Below are 26854 nucleotides of genomic sequence, written 5' to 3'. Positions count from 1 at the left end.
CAGCGGTCGTGTTGACATCAGTAGGGCGGGGCTACAGGAATCTGTGTAATGTTGCATCAGATTGATGTCATCAAACAATTTCTGTTAATTATTAACATGAAGTTAGGCCTACAAATTACTTATTATTAGTATTAGATAACACTTTGTACTATAAGAACCTAAACTCTAAATGCCTTTCTTCTCAAATATGCGCAGTTTTGACTCAGTGTAAGGTTTTTGTTGTCCATCATTATCTACGCTAGTTTAAAAAACAAAACTCCGTGAAAGTTATTTCACACAGGCTGTTGTAAACATTAGCCGTACAATGAAGTTGTAGCTCCCAGTAAAATAATTTAAGGGTTTGTTTTACGCTGCCACATACACTGTCTCACACTACAATGCGTTTTATAATCCTGGGACACTGTGGTAAGTCAGTGTAGCTTGTTTTAACCTCTAAACAGCCAGCAGGGTAACTGATAGCATCAGAAACAGGTAGTACAGGTGCAGGCTAATGTTATCATGGCTAAACATGCGGTGCTGTCATCGGGGGCAAAGATGTGGAGATCTCTGGCCTGTGCAAAGTCAGAGCTGCGTCTGGATCTGACTCTGGCCTGCGGACAATCTTTCCGGTAAGGTTGGTCTAAACTCAGATAATATAATAATATGGATGGGATGCCCCCTCGACACAGTGGAGATGGTGGTAGAGAGGAGGATGATGGCTAAGCTGTCATCCATGATGGAGAATGACTCCCACCCCATGCAGGACACCATCTCAGCACTGGAGAGCTCCTTCAGCGACAGGCTGCTCCACCCAAAGTGTGTGAAGGAGCTATCGCAGGTCCTTCCTTCCTGCAGCTGTCAAACTCCACAACCAGCACTGCTCCCAGTAGACCACTTACACACCAATAACTGCACTATACTGTATAATGCCTGTGCAATATCATTATCATTATTACTACTCAGGTGTAATTCATACTGTGCAATATTTTTAGGTGGAATTTCATTTCATTCTCACTGTGCAATATCATTTTCCACTTGTGCAATTTTGTTAATAGTGTTTGTGGTCAATACTGTATATACTGCTCCTATTTGTATACTTCCTACTATTTAAATGGTTCATATTTTGTTACACTTTGTTTAGCTCTTTTTTTTACTGTGTTAGCTGATGCATCTTGTTTTTTGCACTATCCCCTTTGCTGCTGTACACTGCAAATTTCCCCACTGCTGGACTAATAAAGGAATATCTTATCTTATCTTATAATAATAATAATAATAATAATAATAATAACAACACACTTTATTTATATAGCACTTTTATTAACAATGTTTCAAAGTGCTACACAAAAGAAAATAAAACCAAACAAGGCAGATACAATGAGATTAAGGCCAAAGGATATGAGCACAGAGGGAGTAACAAAAGACAATGCAATGAATAAGATCAGATAAATAGGAATACAAACAGTATAAATAAAAACGTATATCAAACATTTCCAAGATGTAATGTTCCCCTCTGTCAGCATCATGATCAACGGGAGCGTTGCTGGACGGACCTCATACAGTTTAAATCGTCGTTTGTGTCATTGAATTAACACATTTCAACCCACAGATGGAGGGAAACTGCAGAAAGCCACTGGACCGGAGTGATGGGAGGACGAGTTTGGACTCTGACTCAGACAGATGACACTCTTTGGTACCATGTTTACAAAGACCAAGACAGGCAGAAGGAGGGAAGTGACAGGAAGAGGAGAGCTGGTGTTCCTCTCCAGATAGAAAACAAGTCAGAGAAGAGATTCAAAGGACCTTTCAAGGAGGAGGAGGAGCCGTTGGCTGTGACTTCAGTGCAGGACACTGAGGAGGAAGAAGAGATGCTGAGAGACTACTTCCAGCTGAATGTGAAGCTGGGGGATCTGTACAAGGAATGGGGAGCTGCAGACCCCCACTTCAAGCGCATTGCAGACATCTTCACAGGTCAGCGCGCTTTCATGCATGATACCACGTATTATTACACTGTAAGTAAGGACTGAGCCAATGTTTGTTTTATGAAATGTCTCCCCAGGTGTGCGAATGCTGCGCCAGGACCCCACTGAATGCCTGTTTTCCTTCATCTGCACCTCCAACAACCACATCTCTCGTATCCAGGGCATGGTGGAGAGGCTGTGTCAGGATCTGGGCGCTCCACTGGGCCAACTGGATGAAACCTCTTACCACAACTTTCCTTCCCTGTCTGTGCTTGCAGGTACTAAATTCTTTCTCCACAGACTTATAGTACACCCCTGTCCATGATCTTTCTTAGTATCAGTGGTGCAGGGTTCAGGTCTCTTGGGTCCCCAATAATATTATTCGACCCTTCACCTTTGCTATAGTGTGATAATAGAAACTCCAACCAGGAGGCCTTGATTTTTATTGTATACCTGCTGACACTCCTGTTCACTAGCCATTGTCATCACAAATGTGTTGTTTTCTACATTGTAATTGGAAGACAACAGTGTAGAGGCACGTCTCAGGGATCTCGGTTTTGGATACAGGGCACGGTTCCTTCAGCAAAGCGCGAGGCAGATTTTGGACAACCATGGGCTTCAGTGGCTTGAAGGTCTACGCAGTGTCCCTTATCTGCTGGCCCGTGATGCTCTGCGTACCCTCCCCGGTGTGGGCACCAAGGTAGAGAAGGAAAAGAACCTATTAGCCTCTTGCATTTTTTGTGACAGTAACATGTAATCAAAGCTATGTGTCTCCCGGTAGGTGGCAGACTGTGTATGTCTGATGTCTCTGGATAAGGCAGAGGCCGTGCCCATAGACACACACGTGTGGCAGATTGCTAAACGTGACTACAACTACGCTTCTGGCAACGGACAAAAGACCATCACAGATAAACTTCACCGAGATATTGGTTAGTATTCATGCACCTCAACAGTAGTATGTCAGCTCTGATTGTAAACACTGAATGGTGGTTCTCTTTAATCCTTAACACAATACACATATTTCTGCGCAGGAGATTTTTTCAGAAAGCTGTGGGGTCCTTATGCTGGTTGGGGACAGTCGGTGAGTGTTATAATCAAGTCAGTGTCTGTCCATGTGTCTGTCCAGTGTCTGTCCATGACTTTCTGTCATGTCAGACAGTCTGTCTGCTATAACCACAGAGTGTCTTTATCTGTTTTAGGTGTTGTTCTGTGCCGACCTCAAGAAGTTCCAAAAGCTGAAAGAAATGACGCATCTGAAGCGGCCGAAGAAAGAGGAAAACGACGAAGAAGAACTGAGGGCAGCATGCCAGAAAACAAAAATTAAGACAGAAGAAAATGGAACTGTGAAGATCACGAAAACCAAGTCAGCACATCACAAGAAAGCAAAGACGTCTGTCTAGCATGAGAGAGGGATTCGAGGTAAACAAGCTTCTTACATCAGGTTTCACAATACCACACATTTTTTGCACACTTTGGCCAGCCCCAAAAACTATTGATATGAAATATATATACAGAATATTTGTCATGGTATAAAACAAATTATTGTAAGAAGATTCTCAGGTTTGTATGTTGTTTACTGTGACCTCCTCTATGTCTACTTTGCTACGAGTTCACTACTACAGTAGAAATACGGCACACTGGTGGCCTTTTTACAATAAAGACAAAATAACTGATGTGCTATTTTTTTGTGTATGTATTTTGAGAGAATATTAGCACAGTCATCAAGCATCACTGTCATATTGGCTCTCACTCTTACTAAATGTTGCCGGAAGAGGCCCCTAGATGGCAGTAGACATTGGAAGATATTGCGCTGCAAGATAATACCACCTAGTGAGCCATTTGCATCAGCCAGCCTTTTTTTGAAAAATATGTGAACAACAAATTTTAATATTTCCCTGGGTGAATACTTTCTGCAAAGCCCCCTGGTTCCTGTTACACCAACACGTCATGGCATCTGTATGCATGTCTGAAAAGGTCATAGGACACCAAAATGGGGTGTTGTGTTTCTCCTTGCATCAAAATAGTGTGTCTGTTGGATCGTAAAAAGCTGTGTGGCTGTGAAGTACCGCGGTGTCTGTATGTTTATCTATAGGCATTAGTCGACTGTGTCAGCTGATCTTTTTATAGTGGGGATTGCAGTTATCTGCTGTCACTGCTCGGGGCTTGTGTGACTGTCTCTGGTGACAGCATGGACATGTCTCTGGGGGTGTTTGACCTATTACTGTCCCTGTATGGAGAGAAATCATTCCAAAATATTTCGACAGCGTACTTGCCTATCAAACCTCTTTCTTGCCCTAGTTTGAAAGACACGTTTTCTGACATGTAGGCGCAAGTGAGCAGGTGCATCATGCACGGCGTTGTTGCATCTGTGTGTGTCTGCATGTGCATGTATTCCATCCACAGACGACGTTTATTTGTGGAAGTGTGTGCAGCCATGCGTGTTAATGAATATGTGAGTCAGCTTTCATCCCCACTCTCAGTTGAGCTGGACGGAAGCTGGGGCCCAGCTTTAGGGCAGAGTCACAGCGGAGAAGAAAAGCAGAGTAAAAATAGAGCTGAGACAAGAGGAATATTTTTTTTTTTTTTTTTTAAAAGATAGAGGTGAAATTGTGCTGGAGGTGGGGACATGCATCTTAAAGAAAAAGCCATGTGCGCACGCGAGTTGAAACGCAAAGACTCAAACAACACAATAGTTGCCTGTGCGTTATGTAAGATATGGGTCTCAGCTTGTGTCATGCCCTCGGGAATTATTCAGTTGAAAGGGCAGTTCTCATCGTGTCTTCTTTATCTCAGAGGGCTTCATTGCTTCCTGCGAGCAGCAGGGGGTGCCACTTTTGGAGCACCAACAAAAGGGAATGGCCTCTTGTCTATTTCCAGATGTGCAGTAGCAAGATTGAGTTTGTTTGTCTCCGAGTGACAGAATGTGAGAGGTGGTTTTGTGGTAGCAGAATTAAAGAGATCAAGGGGGCCTATTGAATGCGTGCGTGCGTCAAAATCAAGTGGGTCATCATTGAGTGAGTGTCGTGATATGCATAAAATCCCCTATACCTCTATGTCCCCTAGACTTATTTATCTATATTATGATATTGTAAAATGTCTGGAAAATCATTACAAAAACAGTTTATGTATAAACAACCGGATGGTTATTTCTGGCTAATCCAGCAAATGAAATGCCTGACAAATCGTTGCACTGATGCAGAAATGATGTAGAAATCCAGTATTTCCATTAAGCAGTCCTGCTCAGTAATTTGCAACATCACCCATAATGGCCTTATATTATGAGAGAAATAGGGAGAGGTTTCTTTTGATTTGTGCCCTCCCTATTTAAATCAAAGACTGTTTATGATTTAAATATATGAGGGGGCAAAATATTAGGAATTTGGTGTAATGCAGCCCACCACCACTAACTACCTCAATACTGAAACATAATATATGAAACAGTGTTTAAACATATTATATAGGCATCATTAAAGTAGACTTTATAGCACAGGTGTACAGGTGTACCCAATAAAGAAACCACTGAGTGCGTGTGTGTGTATATATATATATATATATATACAGTTATTTGAAAATATGTAAAACATAGGAATGTGTGTTCAGGTATGCAATAAACAGTTTAGTAAGATATTGGATACTAATACTTATTAGGGGTTTTAATTTGAAAGTGTAAATCTCTGACAAGTTTATATTTTTAACAATATAATCATGTTGCCATTTATATTAAAGCTCATCATATATGTGAAAGGGGTAGACGTTTGAAAAATATTATTATTATATAATTGTTATTATCAATTTATTAAAAAAGAATGTGATCCTGTTTTTCATATCCAGGCTCTGTGTAGGTTTGAACCCAAAAATGGTATGCACATCCACACTCTGCCTGCTACTTAAAATGATAGATGTTATTATTCCTGAATGGTAACAGATGTATTATATAACAGTATCTGATACAATACCTAAGATGGATAAAATTTAAAGCGAGTTGTGTTGATTCACCTTAGATGTGGTGAAACCCAATGCTGCTGGAGGCAGCGCCTTGAGGGGAGCCTGGGGGACGGGGGAAGGCCGTCCCCACATGGAAGTCTGTCTTTGGGGCCCAGAGTTGGGGAGATTATTCTTTGGTGTCTAGACAACCGTAGGGTGAGGGGGAAAGCCACAGAGAGAAAGACCGAGAGCACAGAGCTGGCAGAGGTATTTTATATCTTAAGCTTCTCTGCTTCATATGTGTGCGGATGGACGTTAGCATATGAAGGTCTTGGCTGTTCTTAATGAAAGAGGCTTATATTGTGGAGGAAATTTATACTTTCTACCATCTGATAGGATCCCCACTTGGCTGGCTGTGATTAAGGTTTAATGCCGTATAGATCGGGAGGAGGAAACAGTTCCGTCTGCTCCGGAGTTGAATTTCAGAGCGGCCTTCCCGGATCAATTCAAATGACTAAGTGGAATGTATTCGCCACATTCCTGGACAAAGATGGTATAGAAACACTATCCACAGTGGGCGAGGGATATAGCACAAGTCCCATGTGCGGTTGGTTTTGGTGTAGGTCAGTGTCAGTGCAGCCTTTTTAAGAATTAGTTCATTTAGCAAGCTTTAAATACTGCTCCCTTCTCACTTTACTTAAAGCCCGCTAAAAATTCCCCATATGACTCAAGAGCTGTCAGTCAAAGGCAATACACGTACGTGTAAGTTACCGGGTTGACCTTTTAATTAAGATAAGTTAGACATGCAAACATACATTAGTTTGGGTTATTTTAATTTCAGTTATAAGGATCATTCAATTATTTAATTCAAAATGAGAATGGGTGTGACCGCCAGCAAAAGTGCCCTCTTGGATACCCCTATGGTAGAGAAAACATGATAAATGTCCTTTGGGGTGCCCTTCCAGTTGAGAAAACATGATAAAGTGCCCATAGGTGTCCTTCCAGTGGAGAAAACGTAATAAAGTGCCCCCTAGGGTGCCTTTCCACTGGAGAAAACATGATAAAGTGCCCTGTGGGGTGCCCTTACAGTGAAGAAAGCGCGATGAAAATAAAATTGAGAAAACATGATGCAGTGTCATATAGGCTGCCCTACATGCTAGAAAACTTTCTGCGCACTGGTGCCCCACCACGTGCAGTGGTGCCCTTTTTATTTTTTACGCCCTTGCCCCTCAGACAGGCAGAGTCTGCCACTGACGCCTGGTGAAGCTTCTCTACGTCGTAATGTACAGTCGCCTGTATATAAATGACAAAAACTGTGTTTGACCACTTTCCTTAAGACTAATTTAGAAAACTGGGACAGGAGGACAAAGCCGCTTCGCGTCAAGGCATTCATTTTGAAAGAAAGGTCTAATTTTATTCAGTGAATCAACATGGCACCACCACATATCGCACGTGTTTCTTGTGCAGCGTTCGGACAATGCTGAGCTCCTCCTTAATCTAAACAATGACTAGAGGGCACCTGTGCACGAGGAGAGACTCATCAGGGCCTTATCATATAGTACATAGGATGTTAGATGAATCAGATCCCTATATAGTACACCAGCTTACAGTAATCTCATTAACATAACCGGATAACAATCAATTGCAATGAAAAGGTCTATAGAATATGATGTGCAATAATGTGATTACCATCTTGAAGTGTCCCCACTCCTCCTGTCCCAACCCTTCAGTATCTCTCCTGCTGGCTCAGTAGTTACGTAATGGCATTAGGACAATCCTCCTGAGCTGCACAGGTTATTTTAGGACGGTACAGTGCAGACAATCTAATGAGAGTGACAATAATGATACAGAGTGAGATGGTTGCTGCTGAGGCCTAGCAGTTCATGTTGTGCATTTGGAGCTCAGAGCTGCAGTCTCATAACAGCAGCATGTCCAAACTAGAGTGTTGTGTTTGTGTATAAGAGACAATCAGACAGGGGGGATGAAGGAGGGGAGGCAGCGAGCCAAGGTGCCGCATGAGAAAACATCTTGGCTCGGGCTATGGCTTGCCCCCCCTCTACAAACCCTGGCTGGAGGGCAGGAGAGGCGAAGCGGGAGGTAGAGTTTCATGCACAGCTCATTGTCCTCCCTCCATGCCAGAAATGTCAGGTGCCTCCTCACCTGTCTCCCTCCACATGACACTCCTTTCAGACCACTTTAAGAACCCAAGCTTATTTTTAGCTTCTTTTTTTTTGTCACTTTAGTCTTTTATTGCTTTTATGCATACACAAATAAAACACAAATATAACAACGAAACTTGCAACAGTGCAGCGAGGGGTTCAGTTTACAATTGATGATGCCATATACAGGGTTATTTTCTTATTAAAACATTTTCCAATAACTTACAGTATTGTCAATACAATCATACAGTGCTTATGTCTTTATTTTCTATACCTAATCCATTTTTCCCATTTTCTGTTAAACTCATCTTCTTTCACTCTTAGAGAATAAGTCATTTTCTCCATCAGAAAAATATTTCCTGTACTATGTCTAACCATTGACTAAGTCTGGGGGTGTCCGCTACAAGCCAATGGTATTTCTGCCAGCTGTGAGTAGAATTTTAACCAAGTACTGATCTTCCTTCAGCACCACTGTAGTTATATTACCCAGGTATAAAATGGAACATGTCTTAATGATTATATATCCTAATACGTCCTTTAATACTGAATTCACTCTGTCCCAAAATGGTTCTATTTTGGGGCAACTCTAGAAGATATGTGCATAATTTGCGTCTGTATGGCCACATTGTCTCCAGAATGTTTGTTGCCTTGAATGATTTCATTTATTATTACTCTCGTATTTTTGTACTATTATTTTATTTTTTTTTGTTATGTGTGTTTTGTTTTTGTTTGCTTTGTTGTTGTTGTTGTTTTTTAACTCTACTCTTTCTTTTTGTCATTATTATTATTGTTATTTCTTTTCCTGGTTTTGTTTTGGTTTTGAATGTTGAGGTTGTTTTCTCTATAGTGTACTTGATGGGTTTGTCTGTAAGCTCATCTTCTTAAAAGTTGGTTTATAGACTGTTGTAATTACAAACAGTGGATTGCATATATGAAAACAGCCTGAAACAGGGAAAAAAAGAACCTGGATATAGTGGCACTGCATGCTGTGTGATGATGTCAATGTGTCGTCATATTTCCACTGGGCATTGTCTATGTAGCTTTGTAACAAAAAAAAAAGGCAGGCCTATAGATGATCAGTGTGAAGCTGCGTGCTGCTGTTGCGTAACAGGCGTGCCAGCCAGGCTGCAGGTTGGTAGGTAGTAAGGTAAGGCAATCGTGTTTATCCGCTTGTGAGGGAGAAAAAAAATGAGAGGGAGGGAGAGATGTAGCGGTCGGAGGGGGCGTTCATCCGCTCACTAGCTCATCGTGGATAGAGAGCTGGCAGAGGTACAAGGCTGCTGAACAGAGCTGTGTGTGTGGATAGAGGACTGTTGGACCAAGCGGCTAATAAACCTGGACTACACGTTTCCTCTGGCTACACCTCGGTATGTCCTAGTCCTCATTTCTGCCGCAGAGGAGTCCACCAGGAGAGGAGACCTGCAGGTATGTTTAGTCCGTAACGGATAGACTTAGTTGGCTGCTATGCGGCGATACTTTGCGCAGTGACGTTGTCTCTCTACCTGCCTGCCGTCCGGTTCAGGTTTATCACGTTTATTATTTTAACACCTTCACATGTTACCTGTAACGTGGTATACTTTGTGTACGTTGTTATCGCTGATATAGATTACATAGTGAGAGGAGTGCAGGACAAAAAGCGCGCAGTTGGAGCTAATTGTGGTCAGTTGGAGACGTTAGTAACGATGGTTACGCAGTAACGACGTTACTGCTCTTCGTGACCAACGCGGACTAACGTCAGTCTGCGATTATTATTATTATAATAAGCTACAAAAACACAACGTTAGTTAGCTTTAAATCTCTCCTCTAATTGAACATGTATTAAATCCTAATTGTCGACCCTAGCAAAGCATACGGACACGTTATAGTCTGTCAACGTAACGTCTGGCTAACGTTGCTAGGTTACATATGTTACTATGCTGCGTAGTAACCAGCTATTTCAGGGAGTAATGTGGCCCATAGCATATACAAAATAATAAAAAAATTAAAAATTAAAAATATAATAATACAAATTGGAGGCCCATTGGAGGACGAAAAGTCACTTACAACAACAAAAACGATATTATTGATTTATTTAGTCGCATTTTACATAAAAAGTAGACCCTTTTATCTCAGTTCCGTAACGCCTCCATTAGCTACTACTACTGGGCTAATGGCTGTGAAATTATCCTAGTTTGTGAGACATTATTAGCCACTTACTTCAGGCTTCATGCGATTCAACCAGCCAGCTTCTCGTGTTTCATTAATTTGCATGATGCCCAAATAATCCCAAGGAATCAGAAAGTGGAAATAACTTTGGTGAGACAGTAACAAGTGGGGTACTATTACTCCATGCTGGCTGGCAGGTACGCACTGTGTTGTGTCTGTGTTTACAGTAGGCTATTTACGAGTCCAACCTTAACATGTAGGCAGGGCTGCGGCGTTAAGGGGTTTCCGGATTCACCTGTTCCTCTTCAGTGTTTGAACGCATCCAGCTGGAGGGAGAGAATAAGCACATTTAAAGGGGAGGAACCGCCGCGCCAATGCGCACTGAGAGCCCACTGTAGGCAGAGCCAGGGCTGGACTGGGACAAAAAAAAAACAGCCCTGGCATTTTGGCCCAGACCAGGCCCATCACCGGTTATCTGGGCTGTGTGTACCACGTTTTGTCAAGGCTCTGTTAAAGGAAATCCCTTCAAAAGTGGTTGTTTTGCATACTCGACCACCTTGACACCTCAAAATAGGGAGGATTTCAAAACCAAAGTGGGGGGTCTGGAAAATTAGAGTTTCAGAGACTTTGTTTCCTGAATTCTGGTGACTTTAAAACAATGAAAATAACACAATAATAATTGTACCTTTAAATCTCAGGAAAGAAAACTGAATAATTTGCCCCTCTGGCATAAACTTTGCATGTGAATATCTAGCATAAACTAATATTCATCAGCTATAATTAATTTTTTTGCCCCCTGCTGTCCCTTTTTTATGATTATACATGCTGTACAGTGCCAGAAACAGGTTAAAAAAAAGTAAATTTGACATAAATTGGGAGAAATACAAATTGTGACCCAAAGAGGAAAGCAGGAGAGGGCGAAGAAAAACGGGAGTTGCCAGGCACAGAGCGATTGGGCCAGCCCAGTGTCAATTAAGGAAAAGGAATGGGCCGATTTACCTGTTTTATGGGCCAAAAAAAAAAAAAAAGACATACGTCGGCCCAAAAGGTCGTCGGCCCACCGGGAAACGCCTGGTATGCCAGATGGCCAGTCCAGCCCTGGGCAGAGCTGCTCCAAAGTGCTACTGGTTGTGACACAGAGCCCTGCCATAGCCTCCATACGACTCCATTTCAAAAGAAAAACAGCAGAAAAAAAGGCCCTATCTAACTGTAAAGCAGCTCAAGAGAGATTTACTGTCTGCTTTGATAGTGTGTTCACAGAGAAGAAAGAGTGGAGGATGACTGCATGCCTCAGTGTTGCCTATAAACGGATTACTTTAATGGCTTATCTTGTAAAAGTTATTATTCGCCCATTCTTTGGGTCAGACGTTTTTAAACTGGCAATATAGTTAATACTTTCCAGTTCACAGCAGACTATAACACACTTCCCAGAACAGACGGTCTTGAACTCCCAGAATAGTGGAAAATAAAGCATAAATCAAGACATCAACGAATAACTAAACCCACTAAGCACGAGACATGATCTGTTCCTGAGCTCTTTTATGGATATTTTTGCTGGGGTTATATGCATTATTACAGTTTCATAAAGTAATATAATAGTAAAGCACCAAGATGATTAACCTGGCTTTATTGTTTTATATACATGCAATTTGCAAATTCAGTGCCACACAACACACCACTTCACACAGCAGTGGTTTTATTGCATCCAGCTGTGACAAAGTGAGAGTCTCTGGTTGAAGTGGAGCTGTGGTTAACTCCCGGCAGCAGGCAAACTGTTTATGCCCGTAATCTCTTTTCCTGAAAGTGTTTTGTGGCCCGACGTGGTTTTGCAGTTGTTTCGATCAGTCACCAGACTCGCTATCTCTCAGGGTATGTTTCTGGGAATGGGTGAGCGCTAATTTGAAGTTCTGAATACACTCGATTCACAGTTATTTACTGAATGTGTGTGTGTTTAAGACAGAAGGTAAACTTTCTTTGAATGGCCACATATCATATGTCAATATTTGTAGCCTGTGTTTTACCCATTCTAGTGCAGAGGGCTGTCAAGACGTGTGTGTGTGTAGTGGAGTCACACAGGGCAGTTAAAGCGCCTCACCCTTTAAGGCTGACCTTCAGCCTTTGATCTGTGGCTCGCATGAAGGCGGAACATCAGTCAAAGATGTTGCAAGGCTCAGCATTTTTAAGCTGGACATCCACTTCAAAAGCATCCTCGATTGGTTCTGGAGCCTCCTCTCTTCCTTTAGCATGACCCCGCTGTGTGGTCGGTTGCTCCAGTGGAGGTTTGACACCCCCCAAGGCAGTGTACCGCCACCAGAGAGGCATCTTTAACAGGCGTTGGTTTGTGTTAAGAGCTAAATGGACAGCTTTAGTCTGAGGCAGATGTCCAGAAGTCTGGTGACCGCCTGGAAAACTTCCTGGAGAATATATAATGCATGTGGAGAGCTCGTATATCTCCTCATATATAAATCAACTTCATTTAAACTGAATGGCGTTAATTTATTTTAATGTGGTAGCTGAAATAAGTCAAGGGAATATTGTGGGAACTGTTTGCGATCCATATGTTATTTCAAGGTGTGGAATTTTTAACGGTCGAACCAGCGACCTCCCCCACTACCCGCATACCAGCATAACCACACATACTCCCTCTCCCATTTCCCCCCTCACACTTTTTCTCTCCCTGTCTCACGTACACACAAATTCACATACATACACTGCTTCACAGTCTCACCTCTCTTCCTCTACATAGCAGTACAAACAAGTTACACATCTGTATGGCGAGTAATGCTTAACTGCTCTGTTGGACTGAGGAACCGTTGCAGTGCAGAGGTCCACAGTGACACGCAGCTCTCTGTTCATCTTTACTATTGCTGTCACTACAGAAACCCTGTCATGTACCTTGTAATCTGATTCTTACTATCAATTTCTTGTCATTTTTTTTGGGAAGATTTGTTTCTTATTTTCTCCTGCCCCACTCATGTTCTTCCCTATTGTCCATTAACAAGCTCTTCTTCTCTGCTGAGGGCCTCTGTGGCCGTGGGTGACTTTGACTGGGAAATCCTGCTCATTAGAGAGACACCTTGACATTGGATAGTGGATACTAGGAGTCAACTCAGGTATTGGACACTCCGTTAAAGACGTGGCCTTGTGATCTCATGCCCTGATACACAGCACAAGCATGTGTCCCACTCCATACATATTTATACACATAGAGTGCTGCAGGGATGACGTAGCCTATTTTTTAGGCCAGCCAGGAAGTTAGCATCATACTGGTTCCCTCGACAAAAAGCCGATGGGATGTTTCCATTGGATTTTGGATTATTCCAGAAAATAAGCTACGTTTATGATACTTACATGTTTTGTTCTGTAAGATAATCTTCACAAATGAACACCTTCTGTATTCTTCGATACAACATGATGCTCATTTAGTAAATTATGGTCCCATTTAGAGTCAAATAGAGCATAAAGCAGAGTATGCTTTAGGGCGTGGCTACCTTGTGATTGACAGGTCGCTATCATGGCGTTGTCCACTCTGGGAGTTGTCTCATAGTGTGTTCCCTGAAAATGTCTTATTCAGCTTTTAGTTGTATAACCCTCTCGTGTCACTTCTGGTTGCAAAAACCCAAGATGGCAACGTCCCAAAATGCCGAACTCGAGGCTTCTCATCGGTAGTCCACAAACCAATGGGTGACGTCACAGTAACTACTATCACTTCTCATATACAATCTATGTTGTGGGCATGTTAGTAAGCCGATGTTAGCATTTAGCTCAAAGCACCGCTGTTGCTAATTATACAGCCTCACAGAGCTGCTGGCAAAGCTGCAGACTTTTAGTCTTGTTTCAATATTGTGCCGATGTAATGCCTGAGTTTCGGTGGCAAAGCTTATTTGGATGCCTTACTCTGAGGAATATGAAAATGTTTCTCTACAAATCCCTTTATTTCATTTAACAAATGAAGCCTCAGTTCTCAAATATTGGTGTCTAAACACAAGCAGCTGTACAATATCTCTTTGCCTGAATAAATTACAGTCTAAAATTAGCTATCAGGAATCTGACCAGACATTTAATGCTATCTTTCAGTATTTGACAGTTTTCCATACTGTGTGCTTTGGACACATTTCGGTCATTACCAAAGTATCGAGGTATGATACCCAGCCCTGATGGATACAAGTGTATACTAGACCAGTCTTTGTTGAACCTGCTGTTGCAGGACACAGATCCTTCTGTCCACAAACAGACTTACGTTTGCCCTGGGAAATATTCTCTCGAATGAATGGAAATGTTGCACTGCCAGGCTGTCTGGAATCTGGCAGAGAAGAGAGAGAGAGAGAGAGAGAGAGAGAGAGAGAGAGAGAGAGAGAAAGAGAGAGAGAGAGAGAGAGAGAACATTTTCAAGAAAACCTCACTCCCTCTGTCTGTAAAGTACGGACATTAGCTGGTCATCAGACATGACATCAGAACTACAACGATTAACTGATTAGCAACAGCTGCTGTTGAACTGACTGACACATGTGATTGTATAACCAGCAGGTCTATACTGTGGGCAAGGAGTTTATAGTAATCTTCAGATTGTTGCTGGCTGCTGTACTATTGGATATTATGCGTGGGCATTTCCTGCTCTGGATAAAGAACGTATTGTGCAAGAGAGAGTGACGACATCGACACAACATGCAGTGCAAAGGAAATACAGAATTTTATGTGTCCCTCTGACTGACCGTGCACCCATCTCCACCCATCTGCACCCCCACCACTGGACAGTCACAGAGGGATGTGCTGTCTAATTTGTGAGTCTGTCTGTATTATTTTACTCCCTGTTGAAGGGGATCTGCTATGGTGGGCTGAGAGCATGCTGGTTTATATTCAAGCCAAACACCAAACCAGCTGATTACACTGATCTGTTCTTTGTAGTGTTATGTTAGAAATGAAATCCAACAACACACATGGTTGGCTGTTCCTGGCCTGTAATTCAGTCCGCTTAGAGGAGCTGCCAATCAGCCTAAATCTACTCCATTTGTGTTACTTCAATGGAAACTTGATGTCAAATTGTCTAAATCCAGTCAAGAAAAACATTTTGGGGAACCGCTGCTGTGTGTGTGTGTGTGGGCTTATGGCCCATGTGTGGAGATGAGATTAATGCTGACAGCGTTTCAAATACAGCAGCAGAGTTTTTCTCTCCTCTCGCTTAAGCTTGTTTGTCTAAATGTCTTTTGAGACTCATTAATCTCCACCTTCCTACACATGCACATGGGATGACGCATGCTGGATTACACTGGATCAAGATAGTAGTATGTTTACTAAAAGCCATTTCTCAATAGTCAGGTTATTTATCTCCGGGCTGCCAGAGACGGCGCACCTGCCAGTTAACCTCAGAGGAAAGGTGAAGCATACTCAGTTTCTCCGCATGCCTTCCTGGACAGACTGCCATATCTGCGCTTGGACCATAACAAACCGGTAAATCCCGAAACATAGTTTCCCCGTGACTCTTCCTCTTTTCCAAAAATACTCTGCTTCTTCGTTTCTGTCAGTTTATATCATCTAGCTATCTCAAACTTTACAGCCCTCGCCATTTCTCTCGGTCTTAATTTTGTCACAGATCCCCTCGAACCTCGCCCCCCCCCTCGCCGTATACCCTCCACTGTCAACTTCATTACCGTCAACATGCCTCCTCCATCTTCTCCGCCCCTTTCATCCCATGTCTTTCAGTGAGTGCACTCATTTGTCTTATCTCCACATTCTTACATCCACCTTATCTCCCTATCTTCAGGGCCTGTGTTGAAACAACTCCAGTTAAATGGGGGACAAGAGGAAAAGAAAGAAAGGGGGAATAACAGGGATTAATCAGAGGTGGGATTGGCCAACAGCCGACTAGACTGAGAGCAGAAGAGGAGGCCGAGACAGGAAGGAAAATAAACACTGAGGCTACTGTGAGTGGGTGGACATGGAAATATACTACCACTTATATTACTGTACTCATGGCCAGTTTCTGTCTCCAGCTGCTCTTGTGTAACACCACCAACACCTAGTAAACAGGGACACAAAACACTGACGAATACAAGGCGAGCTCAAAAGCAAGCCGAGATTATATTGCACTATTTCTCACATACTTACAATATGCACTGTGACCTCCTGCTTGGTGCAAACACACATACATGTTTTCCATATACTCACACTGATTCCTCACATCTTACATGAGCACGGAATGCACATGCCAGCTGCAGTGTGCAGCTGTGAATGAGCCCCAGGTGAGTCATACGCAGCAGAATGAATTCTCCCATAGGCACTGCTGATTTCTATTTTCTGTGCTTTCCCTCCTAATGTTTCAGCTGAAGTTTCAGTATGATCCTTACTGTTCCCCAAGGTTATCTCCGACTGTGAGTCATAGGCAGAGGCTGGTGTGAACAAGGGAGGTTTATGTAAGTCAGATGCTCATATAGTAAAAGAAAAGGGGTGTTTTTTTTTATAAGAAGTAGTGCACATTGGGGGATGCGACTGGCAGCTGTTTAGCTAGATGAATCGTAGGATTGTGTAATCCTCAAGGGCCCAGGGGTCTCTCCGTGTCACTGGGCGCTCTGAGCTTCACCACACTCGCTGCTACAGCTGTCAGCTCCTGGCATCCATGACTCAAACAGAACTAGCAGAAAAGGGGGAGTAGAGAGTCCTGCTGCTTGAAGCAAAAAAACTGAAGACTTTGGAGGAGAAAGAAACTGATATTCATCCAAAGAACATTTTTATGGCAGTGATGGTGTGGAAAAAAAGTTAATGTGTCCATCTGCCACTGAATGAAACCATCTGTGGCTCCTTTTTGGCTTGATCATTTTGACGGTGCAACGTGGTACAGAGGTGAACTCTTGCCTTTGTTTGTGTCTGTATGCTACGGCATACGTGCTGCCTATTCTGAAACCATACACCTTACCACACCCTGTGTGTCCGCCAGTGTCATGCTGCTAAAACCTTGTGGGAGTTTCAGTGACCTGCCCTCTGAATCAGCATAGTGAGGCTACGACATGCATTCCTCAAATTAGAATTATTCATATGGATTGACACTATTCCATGACTTAAATTAGCTATGGACTATTGTATGGACAAAAATTCTGCAAAAGGTGAAATAGGTTTTTATTGTATGTTTACATACCAAAGGGCTACCTCTGGGTCTGAAAAGTGAATGCTGTAGTGCCTTAAACTTGCATTATTTGTAAATTATGGTCCCATTTAGAGTCAGATAGACCATAAAGCAGGGTGTGCTGCAGGGCGTGGCTACCTTGTGATTGACAGATCGCTACCTTGGTTGTCCGGTCTGGGAGTTTAGCCCTTTCACAGTGTGTTTCAGTTCATAAAAGTTAATTGTAACATTTTGGTCACCTAAAAATGTGTTATTCAATGTTCGGTTGTACTTAGCTCCACCCTCTCATATCACTTCTGGTTCCAAAAAACCAAGATGGTGACGGCCAAAATGCGGAACTCGAGGCTTCAAAACGGCAGTCCACAAACCAATGGGTGACGTCACTTTGACTACGTCCACTTCTTATACAGTCTTTGTTACATACATACACAGTGCTTTTTATGTTTGTGTTGGTGTAGTTTGTTTTATTTCATGAAATGTAAAAATGACCTGTTTTCCTCTGTCAACAGCAGCACAGTGGAAGGATGGTGTGACACGCAGACAGAGGGACCACTCAGAGACAGACCATGGCTCCCACGTCTCTCCTTTTCCTGGGCTTCCTCCTCTCCTTCCTCCATCCTTCAGATGCCCAGACCATCATCGGCTCCTCCTCCTCCTCCTCCTCTCTTCTGGACCTGCCTGTTAACTCTTCACCTCAACCAACCAAGCAGACTGCTAAATTCTGGCCTTCTTTGCCTTCCAGAGGCCGTAGTGATGTGCCTGTCAGAGCTACAGTCCGGGACAGACTGATAACCGCGAATGCAGCGCAACAGGAGCAAAGATTGTCCCGTCCTGCCGCACAATCCACTCCTCCTTTTATATCTGCCCTTTCTACGCAGAACCTCAGCAGCGGGCCAATTTTATCTCAACCAACTGCCTCCAGGCCCAGGACTGATACAGCTAGTTTAGCATTCAGCAGGGCTTTTGCAAAGGGAGATGCTACTACAAAGGGCTCAACTCCACCTCTGCCCACTTTGCTCTCCGCTGCTGTCGCTGAGTCTGCAGGTGATAAGCCAGTGACGGCAGGAGATCCAGAGGAAGGATCACTCAAAGACAAAGAGGATGATGATTTACAGGGGTTGGGATCAGGTAGTAATCCAACAGTGATGCCTGTGAAGGAGGTTCCTCCGCAGTCAACAGTTGGTGATGAAATGGCACAGTATCAGCCACAGGCACAGACGGCGATATCTAAAGTTTCTGATGTAAAAACACCACCAGCACCGGACAGTCAGACTGTGAAGCCTCGCCTGTTTGGGCTTACAACAGCCAGTAAAATCTCTACGACGCCACAGACCGAGACAAGAGCCACACCGGCCCCCGTGGTAACACCGGCGACACCTCAGACCGTGGTATTAACAGGTGAGAAATCAAAGATTAAATGGTTCACGACAGTAAGGTGTTGTTGAGGTCAAAATCTTTACACCAAGGACATCCGACATCCGTCCATACTATGCACTACATACTCAATATGTCTATTATCGTTCAACATACTTCTGTGTGAATAAAACAGTAGTATGTATCTTTTCGGACGCACTAAACTGTAATTACCACGTTAATTCCAGAGAGCCTCCTTGTCCGTTGGAGACGATGATTTGTGAGAATCATGAAGTCTGAAGTAATTTAGAAAAACTTAAAAAATATATATATATTTCAACTATACTCATAACTTACACTTAAATTGAATCATTATTGACGTAACAGAGCTGTCCGCCATTGTCTGTTATGAACATTGTTGTTACTACCGCATTGCATTGTGGGATATTTATGCCAGTGTAGCGTCCAGTGTTTGCATACTGTAATATTTCACCGGATATAGTATGCAATTTGTGTACTATTGGTTTCATACTAAGGTTTCAGACATACTAAATAATCTCACATACTGTTTTACTAAATAACATGTTAGTATGGAATTTGGACATCAGAAATGTGTCTTTTCCACCTTTTTTTTTAGGTAAACTGACAGAGAACACTCCTTCCACCATCACAGATGCTCCAAAACGGGACTCTACTGCTGTGACATTACCGCAGCCCACGACTCCCACTGCTGGCTCTAACTATAAACAGTCACCGACTGCAGAACAACCAGTAAACACCCCGACACAGCAAGCGACAACCACATCTACAACTAGTATTTTTACTACTACACTGGAGGCTGCGAGAACGTCCTCTAAACCAACACGTCAACCCAACAAAACACCAAAACTGGGAAGAAATGCAGCCAGCACAACTGTACAGTCGTCAAGGACGGGTAAGAAATCAGCGTTTTTTGCTCCGCAGTTGACTAGTTTTAAAGTGTCCTTTATGCTTTGATCATTTAAAATGGAATTATTTGTGCAGCTGGAACTTTTTTACTGGAAGAATCTGGAAAAGGCTTCAAAGGAGGGGAAAAAGCAGAGACGCTTTTCCATGGAAAGTGGGGTGGTAGTTGTGTGGGGTAGACACAGCGAGGGAATAAAGTATGAGCAGGAGGTGAGAGGGAGGGTTGAAGAGGGGGTGGGTAAGAATCGCTGCCATATAAAGAGATAGACAAGAGGAAAGTAGGGTCTGAAAAAGAGACAGTCGGGAATAGAGATGAGAGAGTGGATGAGAGGTAGGTGAAAGTGTGATGGAAGAAAGGTACAGGCATAGAAATGCAGGGAGTGGGAATGGTAATGAAAACCAGATGAAGGGAAGGGAGTTGAGAGGAGACGTAGATGGAAAAGGAAAAAGCATGACACATGGGGCGCATGACCCAGTCTCTTAGATACCACCAGAACAACATATTAATGACTTTTAAACACTCGGGCTCCCATGAGCGCATTTAAAGTCTTCAAGTAGGTTCCTTGGCAGGTCATTGAAATTATTAACATCCAGCATCCATGGCAATACCAGTTTGTACTGTATGTATACATCTGTCCACATGCGTATCGGGGACTGTGTCCTACGAGATGGAACAGGATATTTATTTTTTAGTTCATTGCAGCGTGTGGACATATAAAGCAGTGGGAGAAAACTCAAGGGTAGGGGTAAGTGTATCCAGCTGTGAAATGTGATCAGCACATCTGGAATGTGTCTGGATCTTGCTCCTGTAAGAAGAAATAAAAAAAAGTGGGTTTGAGGGAAGGAAGTAAAACATACCTTTTATATAAATAAAGAAGTGTGTCTGTGACCTGTATGCAGCGCTCGCCTGTGTGAGTCTGAAAGTGAAACGTGTGTGTGTGTGTGTGTGTGATGGGAGGGAGGGAGCCAGGAAGTGAACACACATGTTGGAGTGAGTCATTAGTTAGTGTGTCAGCTTTATGGGTGTCTTCTACACGGTGAGGACAGGCTTAGCGTCCTCCAAGTGGCTGTTTTACCACTGATCATGTTGTTCCACCATACATCAAGTCTAAAAGTTAAATAGTTGTAGTGTTATTATTAACATCAGTTCATGGTGCTAGATAGTTGTTTTTTTTTGTTTTACCCTGTGTGTTATCTTTACGTCTGAGTAGTTCACAAAGCGCTCAGTGATGAATGGCCCCGTGATTGTAATGCTGTTGGGTGTTTCCAGGGTTTTGCAGCAGGATAAGGTGGAGCACCTTGAACAATGTGAAGCATGTGTTTGCATGCATCAGATGAGAGAGAGACAGACAGATAATGAGATGCCACACCGTCAAGGTGTTGTCTTGTCCGACAAGGTCGCTGTGTATTGTGTAACACTGCAAATTTGAACGGAGAGTTTTCGAGGCTGCTCTGTGATACTGTTTGGGCGTTACGTAACGTAGATGTTCTTGTTAATTACATAATCCAATCAAATTAAGCCGCACAATTACTATTCAATTATTTCCGAGGAGTTTTGCTCAGCATAATGTCTTATGAATTTATGAATGTGAATGATGTGGTGGCACAGTATTCAAATCATACTGAGATTTATAGCATGTTATGACTGCTATTGCATGACTTGCCTTTTCTTTTTTCAGAAATGTTAATGAAAATAACGTAATTAGACTTTTGCTTTAATAAATAAACATTCTTGTCACCCTGTATGCTGGTATTAGCTGATGTATTATGCCTTGTTTGTTCGATTACAAGTGCCGATGTGTGTGCCTTATTGAGTACATATACATACCTGATGTGTAATCTGTACATGTCTGCTCACACAAAGGGGCACTGTCTGTGGTTTAGGTCTGTTATTTCCATGTTTTGGGATACAGTTTTAGAGCGGATGAGTAGCAACACACTGACCTGATACTTGCAGGGAGGAGAGAAAAAAGGAAGTGATGCAAATTTAAAACTATTTCAAAAATAGATGTTATTGAGACCGTGCAAGTTGGCTAATTTTACTAGACCTTCATATTTATATATTATATATAGACCTGGGACAATGTGTCTGTGCAGAACCGATTATGTTACACTGAAGAACTGAGAGATGGTTCTCGCTCATGACTTTGATGGTGAGCTACAGCCCTCTAGTGGCTCTGAATAGTATTTCATGTACTTTTATATTATTGTTTTGCTTTTCAGATGAACGGCATTTATAAGTTACTTTTAACATTTTGTTTTCATATATTTAAAAAATACCTGAAAACCCAAACTCTGTTTCTCTTTTTGTTTTTGTAGGGACCTCTTCCGTCCTTGCCACCGGTGTTGCACCTGTCGCCCGAACAAGGTTAAGCCCCACATATCAGTCTGGTGTTGGTCAGAGGAACCGCTCCATTCTCCTAGGACACCCTCACCAAGCTCCCCACTCTACTTCTAATCCAGCCCCCTCTCCCAGCAGCAGTTCCTCCACTAATGGCACGCTTCTCTACTGGGGTGATCTTAGCCGGACGCTGGCTTTCGCCTGGGAGCTGCATGTCTATGGCTCAGCGAGCCTCTTCCTCCTCCTGTTTGCTGGAGCTGCTCTTGGCCTCACCCTGTCCCCTGGAGCAAACTGTCCTCATCGGGGGGCTCTTGCACTCGCCAATGCTCTATTGTTTCTGGCCGGAGGACTAAGGGCGGCTCTCTTTCTAATAGACCCCTATGGCACACGGAAATTCCTCCCTCGCCCTGCAGTTACAGCCCTCTACAACTTGCCTCTGCACCTTCTGGTGTGGACACAGGCTGCCCTGGCACTGCTGGCATTGAGGGTGGCAGGAGTAAGTGTGTTACCTTCCACTTTAGAGCGTCCTCCTCTGGTGGCTGTGCTGGCTGTGTTGCAGTGTACCCTGCTGCTGGCGGCTGATCTGCTTTCCCCCGCCTTGTCCCCTGTGGTACCCGTCACCTTACAGGTCCTGTCCCTGTGCTGGGGCCTGGCTCTCTGTCTGGGCTTCCTCTGCTATGTGTTTCCACGTATACGCTGCCCGTCTATTCCCCACCCTGGAGTCCCTGAAGAGGCAAGAAGGAAGGCTTGGACAGGGAGCAGGAGGATAGGGGTGATTCTGGCGAGAGTGCTGGCAGTGTGTGCAGTTCTGGGGGCACTGTGCTGTGGGCTGCATGTTCACGCCACTTTATGGCTCTATGGTCTGCTAGGGAACTGGACGCGCTTCAACTGGGGATGGTGGCTGGTGCACTTCTGGGCCCGGCTCCTGGAGCTGGCCTGGGGGTTCTTCCTCCTACTCCTGGGTTCCTGGGTGTTCTGGAGGCCTCAAAGTTGCGGTGGAAGGGAGGAGGGTGGAGCAGACGGCAGAGCAGCAGGAGACCTGCCGTCCCCTGGCCAATCTACGAGCTCCCCTCAAAGACATACCTGCTGGTCCAAGATAGTCCAGAGCCTGAGGGGGAAGCCCTGTAGAAAGTCTGACAGTAATGGGGTGGGAGGAGGAGGAGGAGGAGGAGGAGGAGGAGGAGGAACAGGGGAGGTGCCTAACAACTGGGCTGGCCAGGAGCGTCCTGGAGCTGACATCAGCAAGAGTCTGATCAGGAACCAGAACCACGAGCAGGCCAATGCCCAGCCACGATGCGTCAAAGACAGCAACCGGGGTCGCAACCATCGGGGCCATTCGGCAGAACGAGGCATATCTGACGGCTCCACAGGCTCCCTGCTGAGACTGCAGGCGCTGGGCCGCCCCCCACAGCGCTCAGTGAGTGGCAGTCTGGATCAGGACAGGGACACTTCGCTGTCTCTTTATGAGTTCGATCTGCGGCCCCCGTCTCCCATCGACCTGACCCGTAGCATCGACAGAGCCCTGCACAGGGAGCACCTGATCGTAGGAGGAAGCTTGTTTCATCCTGTGAACCAAACGTCACAGTCCCCCTCCCCGGGGTCAGGGGTCAGCCAGGGGCCCTGGCTCCGCAGGAACAGTGATCCTCAGATGCTCTCTGAGAGCAGCGACGCCCCGACAGAGTCTTCCATGCCACTGGGGGGCAGCATTCTCAGCAGTGTGCCCAGCAGGCAGGTGACTGCTCCCCCCACGCCCTCCCACCAGGGTCACAGGTGGGCTGGGAACGCCTCAGGAAGCGTCCCCTCGTCAGTGTCCTGCCCCGTGTCACTTCGTCCCTCCAGAACATCAACGGGGCATCTGGGGGAGGATGGAGTGGACGACACACGGCCGTTCATCACCCCGGACTCAGAGAGGGTGCGGGGGAGGGCTGGGAGGCCGGCAGGGTCGCGGAGTTACCTGGAGGTCAGCCGACACGACGACTCTGCCAGTGTCAGCAGTGAAATTATTGATCTATGAACCAAACCTCGGACATGAGGACCAATGACTGCACATCAAACACACCTATTCAACAAATACTGTTCCTGACCAAGACTTCAACAAAATTTGGAAAAACTTAATCCATAAACTGCCTAAAAATTAACTATTTTTAGAACAGGGAAACTACTTAAAAGTGTCTCTTGGTGATGACCTTAAAGGATATCACCTAGTTGCATTTTATCTTGTTAAAGGGTTTAACAACTGTGTGTTGTGGAACCAATATGGTACCTTTTACTCTGGGAGTAAAACTGGGAGATATAGCACAGATAAACAACACAGCAGCACACACATAAATCTTTCTTTCTCTCTCCCACACACAAACACACACACACGCACACGCATACACACACACACACACACACACACACACACACACACACACACACACACACACACACACACACACTCTCTCTCTCTCTTTCTCTGATTTTCTCTCAAACACACAGACCTGCATAACACTGGCATCACTTCAAGTACACTGGGACCATACGTACATTTCAAATCCTAATAATGGCTCTTTAGCTGGTCCCTGCTTGTGATGGGTGTGAAATGTGTGATGACTTTAATCTTCCCATGTCTGGGAACAGCACCACCGAGAGTTTCAATAAGTTTGAAGGTTAAAGACAAATGGTTCTCCAAGCGTCTGCAGGTCCCATTTCTATTGTTTCTGTGAAAAAATGTCTGCATATCAACAATCATGAATTTCATTGCTTTCATAGAGTTTATTTGCTGTCTTCCATATGTCATATTGCTTTGTGATGTAAAGATGTGCCATACATAACCTTGGTTGGTTCCGTGCTATTTTTATTGTCCTATAAACCTATTATTTGGGTTTACTCTCTATAGCGTCTTACCAGTATCATAGTGACTCAGCTGCGGATTACTACTTCTAAGCTCTTAACGTGCTGCTGCCATTGTTGTTGTTGTTGTCATCCCGGCTGCCTTGTACGTTAATGTGAAGCTGGTTGCATAAAGAGGCACACAGTAAACAACGGCCAGAGACATGCAGACGCATGCTTGTATGTGAAACTTTCGCTGAGGCTTTTAGCTGAACTTCACAATGAGATTCAAGCATTCACCTGTGAGGTTAATGCATTTCATCTTATTTTGCTGTAGGACAACGCATTTGCAATCAATAATTATGTACGATTAAAGCCTCTGACTGCATTTTGACAAAGAATGCAAAACATAATCAGTTGCATTGAATCAATTCAGACTGTTTGATATGTTACCTAATTAAATGCTGCACAGCTTTGCAGGGCTGCACCACCTGAGACTGGCTTGGCATGAACCTCAGATCTCTTATAATAGACCTAACTCAATAACAGAGCACTTAACTGTAAGCCTGAGCACTAGACTGAAGTATTTTACTACTCAAGAGGAAAATATCTTTCAAATATATGATGTATAAGCAACAATGTAAATAACGTTATTTTTGATGTTCATGAATAAAGGTGTATTTGAAACATAGCTGTAGTTGTTACTGTGAAAGACAATCTAAAGTGGTATTGCTTGTGTGTCTGAGCTGTGCAGACAGTTTATTTGAACATCAGATGTGAGCGGTTTGCAGAGCTGTGACAGTTAATACATCACTTCAGAGGTTTTGTTGAGGACATTCTGTGCTTTGCTCAGGATTGTAATGATGTAGGTTTTACAAAATGAATAACAAATGGTCACGGTCTGCAGGATTTTGAATTATTCTTTCTTTTTTCTGTCATTGGATGACGACAAAGGTATCGGAAAGAAACAGAAGACACTTCACATTGAACCATGTTTAGTCTAATAATTAACTCAAATCTGTTTGGTGATCCTGAAAATAGCTTAGTGGTTTCCTCCTCAGTCTTACATTTGAAAGGTTTTGTTCCAATATGAGATATCCAGTATTCTCACAAAATGATTACTGGAGTGTTATCTTGGGTTACTGTTGTGAATACATTTTAAGAAGTTAAATTTTTCCAAAGTGGATAAACGTCATTTTGGTATAAAACTGAATTCATGCATCTGTTCCTGATGAAAGCCAGTCCATGAATTGTTTTCCGGTTACCTCAGGGTGACTTGCAGTACCTCCCAGTGATGTGAGATGCTTGACTTGTTTAGTATTTACAGTACAATGGCCTTGTGTCTACATTCCAATGAACCTGTAAGATTTCTCTGTATCAGTACTCGCTGTTACCTCTTTTACTTCATGACCAGGGTGCTACCTCCAGCACCCGTAGTGTTGTCCCCTCCACAAAGCAGTACGTGCCATAGAAAAAACAATCAATGTGCCCCCTCCAGTCTGTAGTCGCAGTGCAGAAGTACAGTGTTAGATTCAGTTGTTTATTTTGCTCATTGAACTTTTGTTCTTGTATTTCTTGCTGCATTTCATGTCTGGATTCAAATAAACACGAGAAAACATATTATTGCTGTTTAATATTTTTTTATTGTTTTTATATATTTCACATAATTATAAGAATCAGAGAACAACTACAGAACTGTGCAAAATTGAATAGAAGTATTATTTTTTCTTGTAGTTTTCATCAAAAAGTGAAGTTATTCTTCCAACTTCTCCAGGAAAAACAGCAATAAAAATGAATCGCTGTCTTTTTCTCTCTCCATTCTCACCGTGTGTGCACTGGAGGAATCAAGTTTCCAAATCACACTTGTGTAAGTTATAAAATGGAGCCGGATTGGCTCCAAACTAGTTGTGATATCACAAAATCATGCTTGTACGTACGCATCTTCAACTCTGAATTCAAGTGGAGCACAACGTTCCTCTTCAGTTGATGAATGTGAAGATGAACTCTGCACACACATACATCATTCTGCACGGTGAAGGTCAAACATTGATGGTTTAATTAAGATTGATATTCAGTAACAGGCATGATCAAATAGTAACTTCCTACAGTATCACCCCTG

General features: G+C 43.5%; 1 protein-coding gene across 9 annotated transcripts; it reads left to right on the top strand.

Moving 5' to 3' along the window:
- Positions 1 to 27: 27 nt before the first annotated feature.
- LOC119490171 (N-glycosylase/DNA lyase-like) lies at positions 28 to 26355 on the top strand. 9 transcript variants are annotated; one of them, XM_037773400.1, is made up of 8 exons: positions 28 to 608; positions 1586 to 1947; positions 2036 to 2215; positions 2459 to 2637; positions 2719 to 2866; positions 2969 to 3018; positions 3137 to 3356; positions 17792 to 17928. In XM_037773400.1, exons 1-7 carry the CDS (start codon positions 499 to 501, stop codon positions 3335 to 3337), a joined length of 1230 nt encoding a protein of 409 aa, XP_037629328.1. In that variant the 5' UTR covers positions 28 to 498; the 3' UTR covers positions 3338 to 3356; positions 17792 to 17928. The 9 variants fall into 9 exon arrangements, with proteins under 9 accessions (XP_037629328.1, XP_037629329.1, XP_037629327.1 ...); XM_037773401.1 differs by having other exon boundaries at positions 17795 to 17924; XM_037773399.1 differs by lacking the exon at positions 17792 to 17928 and having other exon boundaries at positions 29 to 608; positions 3137 to 3610.
- The last annotated feature ends 499 nt before the right edge of the window (positions 26356 to 26854 follow it).

This window comes from Sebastes umbrosus, chromosome 6 (assembly GCF_015220745.1).
Source record: "Sebastes umbrosus isolate fSebUmb1 chromosome 6, fSebUmb1.pri, whole genome shotgun sequence".
NCBI lineage: Eukaryota > Metazoa > Chordata > Actinopteri > Perciformes > Sebastidae > Sebastes > Sebastes umbrosus.
The sequence above is the reverse complement of the archived record's forward strand: the minus strand, read 5'-3'. Positions and strand labels throughout refer to the sequence as shown.